This window comes from Pongo pygmaeus, chromosome 1 (genome assembly GCF_028885625.2).
Source record: "Pongo pygmaeus isolate AG05252 chromosome 1, NHGRI_mPonPyg2-v2.0_pri, whole genome shotgun sequence".
NCBI classification, from domain to species: Eukaryota; Metazoa; Chordata; class Mammalia; order Primates; family Hominidae; genus Pongo; species Pongo pygmaeus.
Window position 1 is genome coordinate 190846547 of NC_072373.2, and position 18475 is coordinate 190865021.

The 18475-nt window shown below is 42.4% G+C and overlaps 1 protein-coding gene across 4 annotated transcripts in view; it reads left to right on the forward strand.

Moving 5' to 3' along the window:
- The window catches only part of TRIT1 (tRNA isopentenyltransferase 1), a 41137-nt gene extending 33441 nt beyond the window's left edge, over positions 1-7696 (forward strand). For 3 of the 4 annotated variants that reach the window (XM_054493427.2, XM_054493445.2, XM_063665686.1), the window contains 6 exons: positions 662-773; positions 1099-1211; positions 1462-1539; positions 4109-4218; positions 4531-4648; positions 6815-7696. In XM_054493427.2, the coding sequence (XP_054349402.1) occupies positions 662-773; positions 1099-1211; positions 1462-1539; positions 4109-4218; positions 4531-4648; positions 6815-6984 (701 nt within the window). In that variant the 3' untranslated portion in view covers positions 6985-7696. The remainder of the gene's footprint in view (positions 1-661; positions 774-1098; positions 1212-1461; positions 1540-4108; positions 4219-4530; positions 4649-6814) is intronic. The other variant, XM_054493437.2, reaches the window with a different exon arrangement.
- Positions 7697-18475: the final 10779 nt, after the last annotated feature.

Genomic DNA, 18475 nt, shown 5'->3' on the forward strand with positions numbered 1-18475 from the left:
AGTTCAAGCGATTCTCCTGCCCCAGCCTCCCAAGTAGCTGGGATTACAGGCGCGCGCCACTATGCCCAGCTAATTTTTGTACTTTTAGTAGAGACAGATTTCACTGTGTTGGTCAGGCTGGTCTCGAAATCTTGACCTCGGGATCCACCCGCCTTGGCCTCCCAAAGTGCTGAGATTACAGGCGTGAGCCACCATGCCCAGCTGTATCTAGGATGTCTTTGGATTAAAGTTCCATGTTCTTATCCAAGGTGTCATCTAGGGGTTCTTAAACATAAAGTAACACTAAGTTACAGTATAATGACACATTAAATTAAAAATAAGAAAGGTAAACCAGGGGATCCTCAGCCACCTCTAAAACACATTGGGATATACATTCCATATGATAATAAAATATTTGTCCTTCACAATTGCTGTAATTGTATGCTTTCTGTATATGATGAGGAGGCATGCGCTTCATTCTGACTGTGCTTCATTTTTATTTGGAGTTGCAAAGTCTTAAATGTGAGTAAAGTATGAATTATTATAATAATCTTTGGAATCTGAATTCTTTCTTCCATTTGGACAAATTCTCTTTTTTCGTGACCGCCTGTTCACTCGTCATGTAAGTATATGGTAGGTACCTACAACTTGCTTGCTGGTTGATGGGCTAATTTGATTCAAGTTCTAGATGAGCGCTTGGATAAGAGGGTGGATGACATGCTTGCTGCTGGGCTCTTGGAGGAACTAAGAGATTTTCACAGACGTTATAATCAGAAGAATGTTTCGGAAGATAGGTGAGGATTTGGCTGTTATTCTGACCTACTGTCCATATTTTGCAGACAATCAAGAGACCATAACGCTAATACTGGCTTTGAGTCTACTTGTTTATCAGCCTTCTTTGCAGATGCAGTTTTTAAATCTTTCAGACAGTCCCAGGAGTTAACTTTTCAAGAAAGTAACCTGGTAGGTAGGGGAGGGGAAAATTTCAGAGAATCAGTAACTGCTCAGGATCTCAATTTCCTTATCTGACAGATGAAATGGCTCAACTAGGTCCATCTCCAAAGCCCCTGCTAGCTTTTAGGAGCAATGGCTCATCTGCTGATACCCTCCTGTTCCCAGCCAGGACTATCAACATGGTATCTTCCAATCAATTGGCTTCAAGGAATTTCATGAGTACCTGATCACTGAGGGAAAATGCACACTGGAGACTAGTAACCAGCTTCTAAAGAAAGGTGTGAATTCTTCCATCTAATCTAGTCTTGGACATCTTTGGGTGGCAGGGTACTCTGCTGGTATGGTCTGAGAAAGAGCCAAGGCTCAAAGCGTCCCAAATAGCCTTCAGCTCAGAACTGAGATTTTTGTCCACCAAGTCTGACATTGTACTGCCGTGGCTGACTTTTTCCTGCTGGGCTGGGAGGGCCTGCCTCTCTGCAGGGTAAGGAGTGCTTACCTAGATGTTCTTAAATCTACTGTATCTTTCAGGTATTGAGGCTCTGAAACAAGTAACTAAGAGATATGCCCGGAAACAAAACCGATGGGTTAAAAACCGTTTTTTGAGCAGTAAGTCTCATGTTTTTCTTTATCCTATGGGTCTGTTTTCAATAGAATATAGATGTCCTCAGCTCACCCAGAAAATGAATTTTAGATTCTGGGCCTGTTCTTAGATTTTGGATCTGACCTAAGGGAAGTTCTATAATATAAATGATTATCCAGGGATATTTTCTTGTGATGTCTCAGAAGAAAAAAAATGTTTGCATTGAGGAGTCTGCCTTCTGCCTTGAACAAATGGATACTGGCTGCAAGCTAAGAACAACAGCAGCATCTTTTTTGGAGAGTTGGTGTTCAGGGCTGATTTTTAGCTTCAGTTTTGTACCTGAAGAGCAGTCAGATTTCTGTAGGGAAGATTTCCTAATTACAATGTTTTTTGGGGGCCAGATGAGTTGTATAAAAAGACACCGTCACCATTTCTCCCAGCGTCTCCACATGGTGCTTCAGATTGCTTCAAATGAAACTTTAGTTGAACAGCATTTTTAAGGGAAAAGAAAGGAAATTCTCATTGATTTGGCCCTGTACTGTGTCTTTGGCACTAAATTTGGTGTTATACGTATATTATTGAGTCTTCAAGGTAGGTATTATTCTTTTCTTTTTACAGATAACAAAATGAAGGCCTAGTGAAGTTAAATAACTTGCCAAAAATCACCCAGCTAGTCGGCAGTAGATAACTGAATGCAGGCCTGACACAGAGTCCACACTCCTTTATACTACTCTTACTTCCTTTAGCTGTAACTTTAGCAAGACAGCATTAGTATTGGACCGTGGGTAAAAACTATGTGGTTATGAGCTAAAGGAGATTAATTTAAGCATAAGTGAAACTTCAGTTTTATCTTGTGGACACGTTTTAAATATGCTTCTGAATCATCCTGTGTTTACCTTTTGCTGGTAGACTTCTGCTCTCAATTACAGACAGGGCCAGCTGAAGCCTCTGCCCCACTACTGGGTGCCTCTGAAAATACATACCTTGATCCCTGCTGTTGACCACTAAACTGCTAACATTCTTTCTCCCAGCTCCCACTCTCTGCCTGAGCTCTCCAGTGGAGTTCTGGTGTGAAGAGGCTCGTTGTGCTTTCCTCTACTTATCCTGTTTTCTCTGCATGTCCTGGTAGATAGAAGTCTTAGTGTCATCTGAAGTTGAAGCTCAGTGCTGTACTACAAATTTCTAATGCAGCTTCTCTTATCCCCATGTCTGACAATAAGCCTTTAACAGTAGACTTTTTGGTAATGATTTAGAACTTCTTCCTGTAGTAAAACCACAATAATTCCTCCATCTCTGTGGCAGGAGGAGTTGATGGCACAGTGTGTCATATGCCTGTTCCTCATTCGTGTGTGTGCCGGCATCGTCCTGGTGCTGGAGTGAAAGGCACAGCTGCCCTGTAAATCAGGAGCTGTGCGTGATTGGCCAGGGCTGGTCTGCTGGGATATGGTTCTGGCAGGAAGCCAGGGGGACTTCCCCACCCCAGCTTGGCCTTGGACCCAAGCCAGAAATAGCAGCTGGGAGCCGAGAACTTGTTGAAAGGTGCTTAGACAGGGCACAGAAGCCCAACAAAGGGCTTAGAGGAGAAAGGAAAATGTAGAGTGGCCTGGAAACAGGTGCAGAGCTTAGCCAAGGCCAGGTGTGCTGTGGATGCTGCCTGCACCCTCCTAGTCTCACCTTTCCATGTGGTGGCAGGTGCAGCCTAGTCCAGTTTATGAAGAATCTTATTCGGGGTTGGCACAGTCAAAAGGCCAGCACCTGCCAGTCGTTGGCATCCCAAGGCCTTTGATGTTTTTGTCCATGGGCGATGCTCCTTTGCCTTTAGGCAACTGACTTAACCTAGCTGTGGAAGGCAATTTAGTGTGTACATAGGCAGGGAAGCTAACCACAGAGACTAAACTCTTGCAACATGGTTGGCTCAGGTAGGTGAAATACCTGTGGCTGCACTCTTTGCTACCTTCAGTCTCATCTTCATTCAAAAGTGTCTATCAGGGGGTGTTTCTTGAATACCCTCTAGATCAGGTTTTTAAAAGAAGTTGCTCAACTACATCAATTCTAAGACTTCTTTCTGGTTCGCAGATTCTGCGGCTTATTGATTCTGTTCCCAGCCCATGCTTTCAGAGCATTTCATGAGTCCCAGGCTGCTGAGGGAATATACGCAAACCTGAGACTAGTATCTGCTCCTAAAGAAAACGGTGAATTCTCTTGCCACAGATCACCATCATTGTAAGATGATATGGAACTTAGAATAGGCACTTACTTAAAGCTGTTAGTTTATTTCTTCTTACGATGTGCTGTCTTTGTGTTGTAGCTCACACAATGGTCACTCGAGCTGTTAACTGTATTCTGGTTTCCTGGCTGATCTGGAAGATCCTGCACCCATGTATCCAGATTATGTAGCTAGTCTTATTGGCTGCAGAGCAGTTAAACCTCTAGGTCTTTCTTGGATTGTGGTTCATGTTTAGTTAGAATTAATAGCATGGTCAGAATGTTTACTCCTTTGGCTCTGTGTATTTCCCTGGAGGATTTCAGAGTCCTGGGTGCAGAATAGATTGGGTTTGAAGCTGACCTCTCACAACCTTTCTTTGTCATAATTAGGACCTGGTCCCATTGTCCCCCCTGTCTATGGCTTAGAGGTATCTGATGTCTCAAAGTGGGAAGAGTCTGTTCTTGAACCTGCTCTTGAAATCGTGCAAAGTTTCATCCAGGTAATTATGAATCATGATACATTCTATTGTCTGGTTTTCAGAGCACTTTCATTAGCTGACACCTTTGTTGCTATATTGAAGAACCAGGCCTTCTTTTCCATAGAATAAAGCAGAAGGGCTGGCTGTTTTTTAATACCTGGAGACTGCTTTTCTACTTTTACATTCAGAAAGGTTGTTGCCAAAATCTGTATACAGCCCATCTGCTCTCCGGGTTGAGAAAAAGGAATCTTAGGAAAATCCCATTTCCCTTAATAGAGAATTATATCCAGATCTCTTTGAATTGAATACTCCCTTCCACCCTTGTTCTTTTAGGGCCGCAAGCCTACAGCCACTCCAATAAAGATGTCATACAATGAAACTGAGAACAAGAGAAGTTATCACATGTGTGACCTCTGTGATCGAATCATCATTGGGGATCGCGAATGGGCAGGTAGAGTATGGGGAAGGGCATGAAGAAATCTATAAGGGTGGGTTCACATTGACTTCATGAAATTTAGGGTCTTTGGCAGATTGAACCTGGAGTCTATTTATTTGTAAAGGGACAGCTAGATTCCTCTAAGAGCCTATGCTCAGATTCCTTGGAGGCTTCCCCCAACTGGGGAGTTGTCTCTGTATTCTGAGATTCAGAGGAAGATCAGATGCTCTCCATCTTCAGCTGGAATTAATATTTTATACTAAGAAATCTGCAGTTAACTTTCTAGAGCTCCTTTGACTTTGTGGTCCTGCCTTGGAGGAGTTTCTTGGCCTTTCATGTTTGTAATTCAGTGGGGGTGGGATCAGGAAGTAAGGGTGTAAGGGAAGCCAGGCAGCTCATCCAGGAGACTGGAAGAAGCAGAAGCATAACTGGGAGGGGGCAAGAAGTACAGTTACTACTCCTGAGTGTGGTTTTTAAAAGTGGTATCTCTTCAGTAACTTTTGAGGTAATTGTTGACGTAGTGGTAGTTGCTAAAACTGTGATAAAAAGATGTTAAGGGAAACCGTGTGAAACTAAGCCTGTCACACGTGTATAAAGAAGGTTAGTTCCCCACCACCTCAGGGCCAGCCCCACCCTAAGGCTCTATCCCTGCATTAGAGCCTGGATCTGCCTCTGCCACAGAGTCACATTGCACACACATCATTGGATTTTCAGATTTCTGTAGTCATCCAGTCAAAGCCCAGGACTTCTTCCGCAAGCCTTGAGTTTACATGGTATTTAGAAATAGGTGTAAGGTGTGCTGCTTTCAGGCACAGTGGGGCTTGTCGTTTACTCAGTGGCTGGGATCCTTCTGTTCAGAGTACTGTTTTGCATGGGATTCTCAGAGAAGTAGATTTTTCTCCCCAAAGCAACCAATAGGATGATTAGTCTATTAACTGGTAACTGGCAAAATGAACTCCATTGTCAGAGACTGGGGACGGCTGTGATTGCCCAACCAGCAGAAGAAGCGTCGATTGTCATTGGTTTATAATGATGAAAGGGGAAGAGAAAGAGAGTGTCTGATTGTTTTTTTCTAAAGGAAACTTAGTGGTTCGATTTGTTGAATGTCCTTCAGGGATAGCCTTAGAGAAGCAACATGTGTGAGCCTTTGTGAGCTTAGCTTGTGTAAGCCCTTCTGTAGTGCCATCTGTCAAGTCCTTGCTCCCATCTCCTGCTGCCATGGAGAGCCAGCCCAGAAGCCCGTTTTTTGCCTTAGGCTCTAGCTGGAGAACAAAGCTGACTTCTTTCCTCAAGTAAACTTTTCTCTTAATTCTAACCTCTACCTTACTTATTCTTGCTTCTAAACTCTTAAAAATGATGTTTTTAATATGTATAAAAGAGAATTTAAACTAGTTGTCTATCTCTTTCAGTGTTCCCAGATGAGATTTCCTTGAAAAAAGAACAGGATAGTGAAAATAAACCTGTATGAGTTAGTCAGAAGGTGGGAACTGTCTTAGGGGTGACAGGTCAGCAGTTGATAGCAGGCAACAGTGGCCCTTTAGCTTGACTTCCTTCTTGGACCCTCAGAAGAGATCGTCGGTGATAAATGCACCTTCCTGTCTCCCTGGAGCAGTGTGTGCGTAGAGAATAGGAATCTTGCCAGAGAGTCGTTCACATGACCTTTTTGACCCAGGCACAGGGATGCCAGACCAGGAAGGACAACAGGCAATGCCCTGCAATACAGATAAGGATTTGAATTTCTAACTTTTCAACCTTACAAGTTAAAAATGCATCTATAACAGGAAGCCTCATACTACAGAGACCTGATTCTGGAAAGTGGGATCTCTTTTTGGAGCTATAGGTCTAAGTAGAAGAGTTAACCTGCTGTGTGACCTTGGACATTTTATAAGACCTCTCTGAACTTCAGTTTCCCTTGTATAAAATGAGCAGAATAGTACCATCTTACAAGTACCTAGCAGGGAGCACTTGATATGTGGTAGCTCACTCTATTTTGCTAGCTGGCTGGCCATAAAATTTATTCTTCCCTTAAAAATGCTAAGCAGCTATACCAGTACGTATGTTGATCTTAGTATTTATTGTTGAAGAAAAGCATTGTATAGTTAATTTTACTTGCTTCTAAGATTAATTCTAGAAAATTCTAAGGAGTTTTTTTGTTTGTTTGGTTTGATTTTGTCTTATTAGCGCATATAAAATCCAAATCCCACTTGAACCAACTGAAGAAAAGAAGAAGATTGGACTCAGATGCTGTCAACACCATAGAAAGTCAGAGTATTTCCCCAGACCATGACAAAGAACCTAAACAGAAGGGATCCCCAGGGCAGAATGATCAAGAGCTGAAATGCAGCATTTAAGAGACATGTCCAGTGGCCTTTGGAAAGGTGGTGGGGATCCAGTTCAGGAGAGAGGGGTGTGTTTGTCTCCCAGTCTGGGCAGAGGAGTGCTGTGCAGAATTTTCTGCATAGCAGAAAAGCTCCCACTATTTTCTTTTGATGTGGTTTTAAAGTCTCGTGTTCTCTATAATAGAAACAGCAGGTCTTGTCAGCTCCTTGTGTGGCTGATGTGTCTGGAAATGATGTAGTTCAGGAAAGCATTTTTTTTTCTTTGAACCTTAAAGGTTCTATTATTAAAAGCAGCACAGATTCCACATTTTTATATGTGAGGATCTCTTTTTGTGGTGAATACCAGGATTGACTGCATCCCTTTAAAGAAGTTTTATGTCACTGACTCTGGCTAAAATTATCTAATTTCCAGATGCTTTTGTAGATGACTGAAGTATTTGTGAGCCACATATTGGGAGTTCTAGATTTGAGTGAATGGCAGGAAAGGGCCATCTCCACTGAGACGATTAAGTGAACCAAACTAGTTCTCAGAATCTACAGAGAAGGAGGGAATCAGACTGAGGAAGCCGTGACGTGGGACTTGAAGACAAAAGACTTTGAAATTTGTGAGCTGCTCATGTGTGAGTTATTATCACTGCTGTCTTTCTATTGAGTTACAAATCTATATTTTTATTGAAGTTTAAATAAAGAAAAAATTTACAAGAGCCTCTTTGATCCTTAAAAAGATATACAAGTCCATGTCTGGTTTATACACGGTATGCTCTGTTATCAACATGATAGCTTTTTCTCAAATTTGACATTTTTTGTAGATCATGCTGTCTGTTCATTTATGTAGCAGGTGTTTATTTAACATATTATAGTCCTTGAAGACATCTAGAGAGGGTCTTTTATTGGAGGTCTGTTATTTCCAATTGAAGCCCTCTTTCTGGAGTGACCTGAGCTGCCAGCAATGTTAAATAGATACTTATTTATATATAACATCAAATATAGCATTTTTAGGGTATAGTTCAGCAACATTAACTACATTCACAATGTTGTGCAATCGTTACCACTATTTGCAAAACGTTTTTGTCACTCCAAACAAACTTTGTGCCCTTTAAGCGTTAACTCCCCATTCAAATACATTTTGTTTGTGCAGAATCTACTATATGAGAGGCCCTGAATTAGGCTAAAGAGAATGCAGAGATGAGATATGGTTCTTGCCTTCAGGGAGCTTATAAATAATTGCATGTGTACACAAACACCAATCCAGGCAAGAGAGTATCAAAGGCCATAAGAGCTGTGTAGAATTTCAGTTTAGAAGGAAGAGAAGGGATCATGGAAGGAGGAGCATTTCTGCTGGACCTTGAAAAGCAATTCTTGGTAAATGTTTTGTTTCCTATGCATTTAAGACTTCATAGAGGAGACGGTAGAGTAAAAAAACTATCTAACTTGGTTGACCTTTTTAAACAGTGCTGAATTCCAGAGCCTCACCCACCTTTAACTGATTTGAATCTCAAAAATAAATTTATTCTCTGGGCAAAGAAGTTTATTAACTACTTCAGGACCTAACAAGGTGGGAAGCCACATCTTCCTGGTGGGAGTGGAGATGAGTACTTACTGTGAGCCAAGCAGTGCCAAGTCCTTTTTATACGTTATTTTCTCACACAGCCCTGGGAGGGAGATGCTATTTCCTTTACCGTTAACCAGGGAGGAAACTAAGGCTCAGCAATGGAGTACAGCTAGCAAGCGGTAGAGCTGGAATTGAGGTGAGGCTGGTAGACCCAAGCTATTAAGCACTGTGTTAAGCTGGCAGTTTGTAGGGAAGAGCCTTTAGTTTCTCTGAAATATTCTTCGTTCAAGTTGCTAAGTATGTTTCAAAGCCTAAAAATGTTTCAGTAGACAAGCAGGAAAAACTAGTTTTAATAATTGTATGTTAAAAAGCTTTTAATCCTTCCATCTGAAATATCTGGAGCAGTAACTTCTCATTGAACTCATTGTTATCTCTGTGGCGATTGGAAATCAGGACTTTTTTACAAAAAAAAAAAAAAAATCAAAGTGTCTAATATTTATGAAGCACTTACTAAGTGTAAGGCACTGTGGTTGAGCCCACTGTTAATATTCTTAGAAATTGTAAATTCAGCCAAATGAAATTCCTTTATCAGCAGCAAAGAGCCTGGGAAAGGCAGAACACTCACTAGAAATCTGCCTGGTGCTCTGGTCTGAAACATTGCCCTGAGTAGTTTTCCCCTTTTGTGCCTGCTCCCTTATGAATGACTTTTGCTGTCGAGTGTAGGGAAGGAAAGTAGTTTGTCTTGTGATGATCGTAAATGTAGAGATGAGAGAATTCTTTATCTCTTGTATGGATGGGGAAACTGAGGCCTAAAGCATGGATGTTCCAGTCACAGAGCAAGGCAAAGCCGGGACAAACCTTAGATCACCTTTCTTACTCTATTACTAAATCTCATACCAAATCTCATTTGAGAGCTGAAAAGTACCATAGAGCTTTGGGCTATTTGCTCATCCTGGAGTGAGAATGAGGAATGCCATTTTGTACCATCTGGCCATAGCAATCCCAAGGCAAGCAGAGCCCTCCAGTCCAGGTATCCAGAGCCTCCAGTCCATCACACCAGCAGTGTTATCTAAATGGCTTTGGCAATTAATTCCAATACTCGGTGAGCTATTAGGTTCATCTGCTTCTGTCAGTAAAAATCTTGATTAGGCTTTAGATACTTCTTACAGTTCAGGCAGTGCTGTTGTAAGTGGGTAGAAAGTACTTTGATTCTGAAGAGAGATCTAGACTTGAAAATACTTTGCTTGATTCTTAGGGCTAAGCAAGGGAACAGCTCATCTTTATTCCAGGAATATAGCTTGATCCTTCCTAACTCTTAGTAATTTTTTGTACTCTCTTAGCTCTCTTTAGTTCCAAAGAGGATTTTTTGGCTTAAAACAAAACAAAACACCCAGTATAACATTAAAAAACAACAGTCTGGGAGTGGTGGCTCATGCCTGTAATCCCAACGCTTTGGGAAGCTGAGGCAGAAGGATCACTCAAGCCTAGGAGTTTGAGACCAGCCTAGGCAATGTAGTGAGACCCAGTCTGCACAAATACACATACATACATATATATACATACATATATATATACACACATACATATATATATACATACAGATATATACATACATACATACATATGTATACATACATATATGTATGTATGTATGTGTGTATGTATGTATGTATGTATGTGTGTGTGTGTGTGTATATATATATATATATATGCCGGGTATGGTGGGTCATGCCTATAGTCCCAGCTATGTGGAAGGCTCAGGTAGGAGGATGGCTTGGGCCTGGGAGATTGAGGCTACAGTGAAACATGATCATGCCACTGCATTCCAGCCTGGGTGGCAGAGTAAGACCATGTTGCTCAAAAAGAAAATAAAATTAACAACCCCCTCCCCCAAACACACATGCATGAAATCAGCCTTTTATGAATGCAGTGACTTGTTAATATCCCTAGCACCTAGACACAGTCAAATATTTGTTGAATCAATTGCATGAAAGCATAAAAACTAAGTAGGTCTCTACATAAGTGATCTGCTTCAATTGTTAAATACTCTTTAACCAGGATGAAGAAATTTTGGGATAGCCACTGGCAGGAATTTCAGTATTTGATTATCACCTACTTGGGCAGTTAAGGCTATTTTCTAAAATGATGGCTAACTGGTTATTTGTAAAGCTACTCTGAATGCTTACAAAGGAAGCTGCATGTTTGTATTAGTTCAGGTAAAAGGCTAAGTTGCTGTAACAAAGAGACTCAACAGTACAGTGGCTTAAAGAACAAAGAAGTTTATTCTTTCTCACGTAACAGCTCCGAAGGAAATTAACCTGTCTGAAGTGAGTGATCCAGGTCATTGGGGCAGCTCTGCACCAAATGGTCATTCAGGGACACAGATTCCTCATATCATGTTGCTTCTCCATCCTCTGGAGCATTGTCCTCATCTGCTGCATGCTTGAAGCTGGGTCATCACTGGTTCCAGCTGATGGGAAGGGGAAAAGGAACAGGGAGGAGGCAGACCTGCTGCCTGAAGGCCTGGACCCTGCAGTGGCACGGATACTTCTGCCTACATTCTCACTTTCCATTGGCAAGAACTTAGCCCAATGGCTACACCTACCTGCCAGGAAGGCTGAGAAACGTAGTCAAGCCATGTGCCAAGAAGGAATGGGAGGACAGGTTTTGGTGGGCAACTTACAGTCCCCACTAGATTGGTATCATGGAAGGAGCACTCAATTCCAGGCTCATTTCAATAATTAATTAACTGTTAGTTTGCTAGGGGCAAATCTCTCTCTCCATCTGTGAAATTAGTGAGTTGTATGGAGCTGACCTCTGAAATATTTCAAAAAGTAAAGTTTGAGAAAATCCTGGCTGGTAGGACTCTAAGATGAGAATAAGAAAGCATTATAGGGAATGGGAGACTGTATAAACCTCAGGGCCAGTGGCTCATACTGTAAAGATGGTGGGGAGGAAAGATGGAAGGTGTTTTGGTGGCATTGTTAAATAACTGAACTAATGACTTAACTGCCTACCTTCAGACTTTGTTTTATGTGGCAGGGAGAGGACAGCAGGAGAAAGAAACCACTATTTGTATTTGCAGCTGAACACTTTACCTTCTAATATACTATCTGTGTGATCTTGGGAATATTGCTTAAAAGCCTGTTTCCTCATGTATAAAATGAAGTTATCTGTATTCCACGGGATATGGTAAAGATTAAGTGAGGTCCTTTTGTAAATAGCATAGTGTTTTGGCACTGTAGTGCCCAGTAAATGGTAAGTATAAATTGGATTTATTTGCTTCATTGGGGAAAAATTGTTAATGCTATTAAAATGTTGGTTTATGATATGGTATCATTTCTTGGAAGTTATCAGGGCAAGCTCTGACTTAAGACTGACTAGTTTGGTGGACTGTAGTACTAATGGCCAGAAATGGTGCCTCGTGCTTCAGCTGCCACCCACCTAGGCTTCAGCTGTTAAGTTTTGTTTGTTTCAATGATATGATTTCTTTCATGGGTCAGCTCATTTGCTTGAACTGTTTTCTTCCCTTGAAATGTCCTTTCCCTTGCTCTTTACCTAGTGAACTCCTGCACATCCTTCAAGGCCCAGATCTGATGTCCTCTCCTTAGAAAAAGCTTCTTCGACTCCTCTAGGGAGACTTAATTTCTCCTCCTAGCCGTTGATACATAATAGTGTTAATATTAGCTGGTACTTAGGTAGTCCTATGAGCTAGGCAGTACTTTAAGCACTTTTACACATATTAACTCATTTAATCCTCACAAAGCCCTATGAGGTAGTTTTGTCATTGTTCTTGTTGTCTCTGTCTTACAACTGAGGAAACTGAGTAGAGCAGTTAGGTGACTTTCCCAAGGGCAAGCTGGGATTTGAAAATAGGTGGGTGGCTCCAGTCTGTTCTGGCTCATTATTTTGCCACAGCTCATAGCACCTGTTATTTATCTCTTGTTCCCACTGGAAAGTAAATTCTGCCAGGATCTGAGTACTATTTTAAGATGATTGTGGAACATATAGTGGGCACCCAATGTATATTGAGGCTGATTTCTGCAAGGCACACCTCCCTGTCTAAACGTAGACACGGCTTCTCTTTATTGAGTGCTTTCTGTGTGTCAGGCATTATATCAAGCACATGCATACGTTATAATGATTCCTTAAAACAAACGGACAAGATAATTTGTTATCACCATTTTATAAACACAGCTTAATGAACAGTGGTTGGCACAAAGTAAACATGCAAATATTTGCCAAGTACCAGAGATAAAGCTTGGTGAGGGCAGCGATTTTTGTCTATTGTTCACTGCCTTATCCCTGGCACCTACAAGGGCCTGCTGCTTAAAAGCACTTATTTGTGTTTTTGTTTTTTTACTTGAAGTCAGCCTTGTATTTTTAGCTGGATTTATTGAGATATAATTGACAGATAAAATTATATATATTTAGACTATATAAAGTGATGATTTTATATATGTGTATATATATGTGTGTGTGTATCTGTCTATCTATCTATCTATCCATCCATCTATCTATCTATACCACCATCAAGTTGGTTAACACATCCCATAAACATTTGTTGAGCTAGGATTTGAAGCCAGTTTGGGCTGACTCCAAACTCATGCTCTAACCACAACCCTCTACTTCTGCAAGGGCATTTCTTTAGGGTTTTTGAATGTACAAATTTAGGGTTTTTGAATGTACAAATTATTTATATCCCATCTACTAAGAAAGAATCAAAGGAAGAAAAGTTTAAAAAAAAAAAAAAAGAAAAGACTGAAGAACTAACTCTTGTACAAAGATGTTTATGGCAAGAATCATGGTTAAAAATGAAACAACTCAAACTAGCTTAAGTAAAAAGGTGGATTTATGATTGGGTTAATGAGGTGTCTCATCAAATTCAAGGGCAAGAAATTATCTAGGCTCCAGGCACAACTTGTACTACCCAATCTGAGGCTTTAGAGACTCTCTCTTTTCACTGCAAATCAGCTCACTCCTCTCTCACTGTAAACAGGCTTTCTCTACATGGCAGGAGACAGGGCTGCTAGTAGCACCTGTGTTTCACCTCTTATGGCCTTGACAACTGGAGACAGATTGTGCGGATGTTTTCTCTGGTTCTAAGTTCAAAAGCCTGAGGACGCCCCGTACCCATTAGAATGGCTGCTATAAAACAAAATAAAATAAACCCAGAAGATAACAAGTGTTGGCAAGAATGTGAAAAAATTGGAACCCTTTGCACTGTTGGTGAGAATGTAAAATAGTGCAGCTGCTGTGGAAAATGGTATGGCAGTTACCCAGAAAATTAAAAAGGGAACTGCCATGTGATCCAGTAGTCCCCCCTCTGGGGATATATTCCAAAGACCTGAAAGCAGGGTCTGAGAGAGATAACACCCTTGTTCTGCATAGCAGCGTTCTTTACAATAGCCAAGGGATAGAAGCAGCCCAGTTGTCCATCAAGAGTGAATCTAGGCCGGGTGTGGTGGTGCACACCTGTAATCCCAGCACTTTGGGAGGCTGAGGCGCGTGGATCACCTGGGGTCAGGAGTTCGAGACCAGTCTGGCCAACATAGCGAAACCCTGTCTCTACTAGAAATACAAAAATCATCTGGGTGTGGTGGCGCAGGCCTGTAATCCCAGCTACTTGGGAGGCTGAGGCAGGAGAATCACTTGAACCCAGGAGGTGGAGGTTGCAATGAACCGAGATCACGCCACTGTCCTCCAGCCTGGGCGACAGAGTGAGACTACGTCTCAAAAAAAAAAAAAAAAAAAAAAAAAAAGTGAATTTAAGGGCTGCACACGGTGGCTTGTGCCTGTTATCCCAGCACTTTGGGAGGCCAAGGCAGGAGGATCGCTTGAGCCCAGGAGTTCAAGACCAGCCTGGGCAACACAGTGAGAGCCCATCTCTACAAAAAATAAACAGATTAACTGGGTGTGGTGGTGTGTGCCTGTAGTCCCAACTACTTAAGAGGCTGAGGTGGGAGGATCACTTAAGCCCAAGAGGTCAAGGCTGCAGTGAGCTGTGATTGTGTCACTGCACTCCAGATCCTGGGTGACAGAATGAGACAGACCCTATCTCAAAAATAAATAAGAGTGAGGGGATAAACAAAATGGAAGTACATATGATGGAATATTCACCCTTAGCAAGGAAGGAAGTTCTGACGCATGCTACAACTTTGAGTACATTATGCTGAATGAAAGCCAGTCAGGCCGGGCGCAGTGGCTCATGCCACTTTGGGAGGCTGAGGTGGGAGGATTGCTTGAGCCTGGAGTTTTGAGACCAGCCTGGGCAACAGAATGAGACTCCACCTCTACAAAAATAAAAGAATTATTACCCAGCACTCGGGGATGAGAGGTGAGATGATTGCTTGAGCCCAGGAGGGCAAGGCTGCAGTGAGCCTTGGCGCCACTGCACTCCAGCGTGGACAGCAAAGCAAAAAAAAAAAAAAAGCCAGTCATCAAAAGACAGATATGGTATAGTTCCACTTACATGAGGTTATCTAGAATAGTCAAATTCATAGAAACAATATGGTGGTGGCTGGGCGTGGAGGGGAAGGGTAAATGGAGAAGTTTAATGGGATAGAGTTTCAGTTTTGTAAGATGAAAAAGTTCTGGAAATTAGTTGCACAACAATGTATGCTTAACACTACTGAACTACACGCTTAAAACTACTTAATACACTTAAAACTACTTTAATACACTTTCATACTTTAATACACTTAACATTACTGAACTATACGCTTAAAAGTGAATTTTACCACCATTTTTTAAAAAAAGTAAAAGTCCCAGGAAAGGGATCCTTTAGCCCAGCTTGAGTCTAGTGCTTATCCTGAGGCCCATCAGCCAATCTGGAGATGGATTCCTGAAAGGATAGGACAGTTCCCATGGAAAGGGTGGAGTGGAGGTGGAGTGATTCCCAGAGGAAGGGTGAGCGGGTTGGTGGGAGCGGAGGGCACCTGGGCAGACAAGCATTGGTGTCCACTGTGGAGTTGCTGTCTGCTAGTCAGTAAGACACTTGGTTTTCTAGCAGCAGGGCTGAGCTTAACTAAGTCCATATGCCTTCTGGGTGGTACTTGCCATTATCTTCATCATGAGATATCTGTAGTAGTCGTTCCTTAGAAATTTATGGCCCAGTATGGTTTTAACAAAACTACATAGCTTGTTAGTACTTGCCAAAAACATTTGAGGTCGTTTCTACAAATGAAGAAACAGACTCACAGTATTTCAGTAACTTAACACAGGGTTGGTGTTAGTTCAGTTGTAAGGGACTAAACGCCAGTTTAAACTAATTTAGGTATAAAAGAGGATTTGTTGGCTTATGGAATCTAAAAGTCAAACAACTGAGCTTCTCCTGAAAGGACAGGCAAGGTGCACCTGGGCCTCAGGAACAATTGCTCCCAAGGACTCAGACACTACCAGCACTGCCTCATCTCTTCTCAGTGTGCCGATTTCACGTTTTTCTCCATGCAAACCAGCTTTCTTCACGTGGTCATTGGAAGCTGCCACACCTCACATCTTACAGCTTTTCTTCACTGCAAAGAAGTGGACCAAATCCCAAATTTAAAAGCCCCAGGAAAAGACGCAATTGAGTAGAGCTGAATTCTGTTGTCTACCCTCGGATTAAGCAGGACAGTGCACCGTCTAAGAACATGACCCTCCCTGTAGAACAGTATGATAGAATGAAGCCAGGGAACACGAGAGTTTTCAGGAAGAGGGCAGGGATGGGATTGGTGCTGAGTAGACCAAATAATAGGTGTCCATAGCAGTGACACAGAGTAGGTGGCAGATCAGGTGAGAAGTCCAGGTCCTCTGACTACAACCCTGACTAGCGCACAGTAACTACTGAGTACTTCCCATGCAAAAGGAAGACCCTATCTCTGCAAGACCTCTGGATGGTGCGTTATCAAGTGTGAGGCTGGGGTCAGACTGAGTCACCAGAAGTGAAGTGACAAACGACCTGAAAGCAAGGCATAAAGGAAAACCGTTTAAGTCTGTGCCTTTTGCCTGAGCCTCCTTGTTAATATGAAGGGGATTGAGGTATAAAGACTTTTTATATTTTTGAGACAGGGTCTCACTCTGTCACCCAGGTTGGAGTGCAGTGGCACTCCTGGGCGCAGGTGATCCTCCCACCTCAGTCTAGGGAGGTTGGGACCACAGGCACCTGCCACCATGCCCAGCTAATTTTGTAATTTTTGTAGAAATGAGGTTTCGCCATGTTGCCCAGGCTGGTCTTGACCTCCTGGTCTCAAGCGATGCTCCCGTCTTGACCTCCCAAAGTGCTGGGATTACAGGTGTGAGCCGCTGTGTCTGGCTCCAAGGTATAAAGACTTATATAGATGTTATTTGTGGATTCAAAAATGTCTCTGTGTCTTGCTGGATCTGCATAATGAAGTGAAGTTGCTTGGAGACTGGTGGGTTCCTGATGGCAGACAAAAGTGTCAGCTTACTCTCTCTGAACTTTGGCAGTCAGACTCTTCAAGTGCTTTTTAGAAACTACCTCCTTTTTTTTTTTTTTTTTTTTTTTTGAGATGGAGTCTCTATCGCCCAGGCTGGAGTGCAATAGCGTGATCTCGGTTCACTGCAACCTCCGGCTAATTTTTATACTTTTAGTAGAGATGGGGTTTCGCCATGTTGGCCAGGCTGGTTTCGAACTCCTGAAATCTCAGGTGATCCACCGGTCTTGGCCTCCCAAAGTGCTGGGTTTATAGGCGTAAGCCACCGTGCCCGGCAAAACTACCTTCTTACTACATTCGTGGCTTTCTGTTGTTTTAAATATCAGCATGTAAAGGGTGCAGAGAATTCGGTGATCATGTTTCAGTTGTTTTCAAACTTGTTTTTAGCTGTGGATCCTTTTTTTTTTTTCGTTCTCCCAAGTCATACATGAATTCCAATATATAATATATACTGAACTAGAATGGCTTTGGGTCTGGGTAGGGTGCACAGTCTTCTGGTCCCTCTGATTTAGCGCCCCTCCCTCCCCTGACTGTGGGACACACTTTGAAAATCTCTGATCCAGATTAGCCACATTATTGAGCAGACAGAGAAATTGAGTCCCAGAGAGGTTAAGTAAGTCACCAACAGCAGCACAAAGAGTTAGTAAGTAGCAGAGCTGTGCCTGGAACCCTGGTCTCCTGGTTTAGCAGTAGTGTTCTTTTTACTGGATTATGCCACTTTTAGTTATTTTGAATTAAAAAGTAGTTGTATTTTTCATCAGGTACACGGTAAGTTGAACCAGTTCTGGACTAATATGAAGGCAAGTAGAGGACTTTAGGAGTCAAACAGCTTTATAATTAGGAATACCTGTTAATTCAACAGACTTAAATGAGTGCTTATCATTCACTATTCTAGGTGCTAGAGATATATCAGTGAACAAGACAGTTCCTGTCTTCAGAGAGCTGGAGTCTTGCATGCTATCCCAGTGAATATGATAAATGCTGTAATAGAGTCGTTTAGGGAATACACAAGATTTTACCTGACTCATTCTAGAAGAGTCTGGGAAGGCTTTCCTGAGGAAATGGCATCTGAAAAAACATGAGGCCGGGCACCATGGCTCACGCCTGTAATCCCAGCACTTTGGGAGGCTGAGGTGAGGGGATAGTTTGAGGTCAGGAGTTCGAGACCAGGCATGGTGGCATGTGCCTGTAGTCCCAGCAACTCACGAGGCTGAGGCAGGGGGATTACTTGAGCCCAGGAGACAGAGGTTGCAGTGAGCCAAAATCAGCCACTGCACTCCAGCTTGGGCAACAGAGTGAGACTCCATCTCAAACAAACAAACAAACAAACAAACAAAAAACCTGAGAATAATGGGCAGGAGCCGGGTAGGAGAGTGTTAGGGGAAAAGGCAGGAGGGGTCTGCAGGACCCAGGTCATAGAGGACCCTGTAAACCATGAATCCCGAGAAAACATTAGATGTGTTTCCTGGAGAGATCACTCTGGTGCAATGCAGAGAATGGATTGGCTGCAGACAGC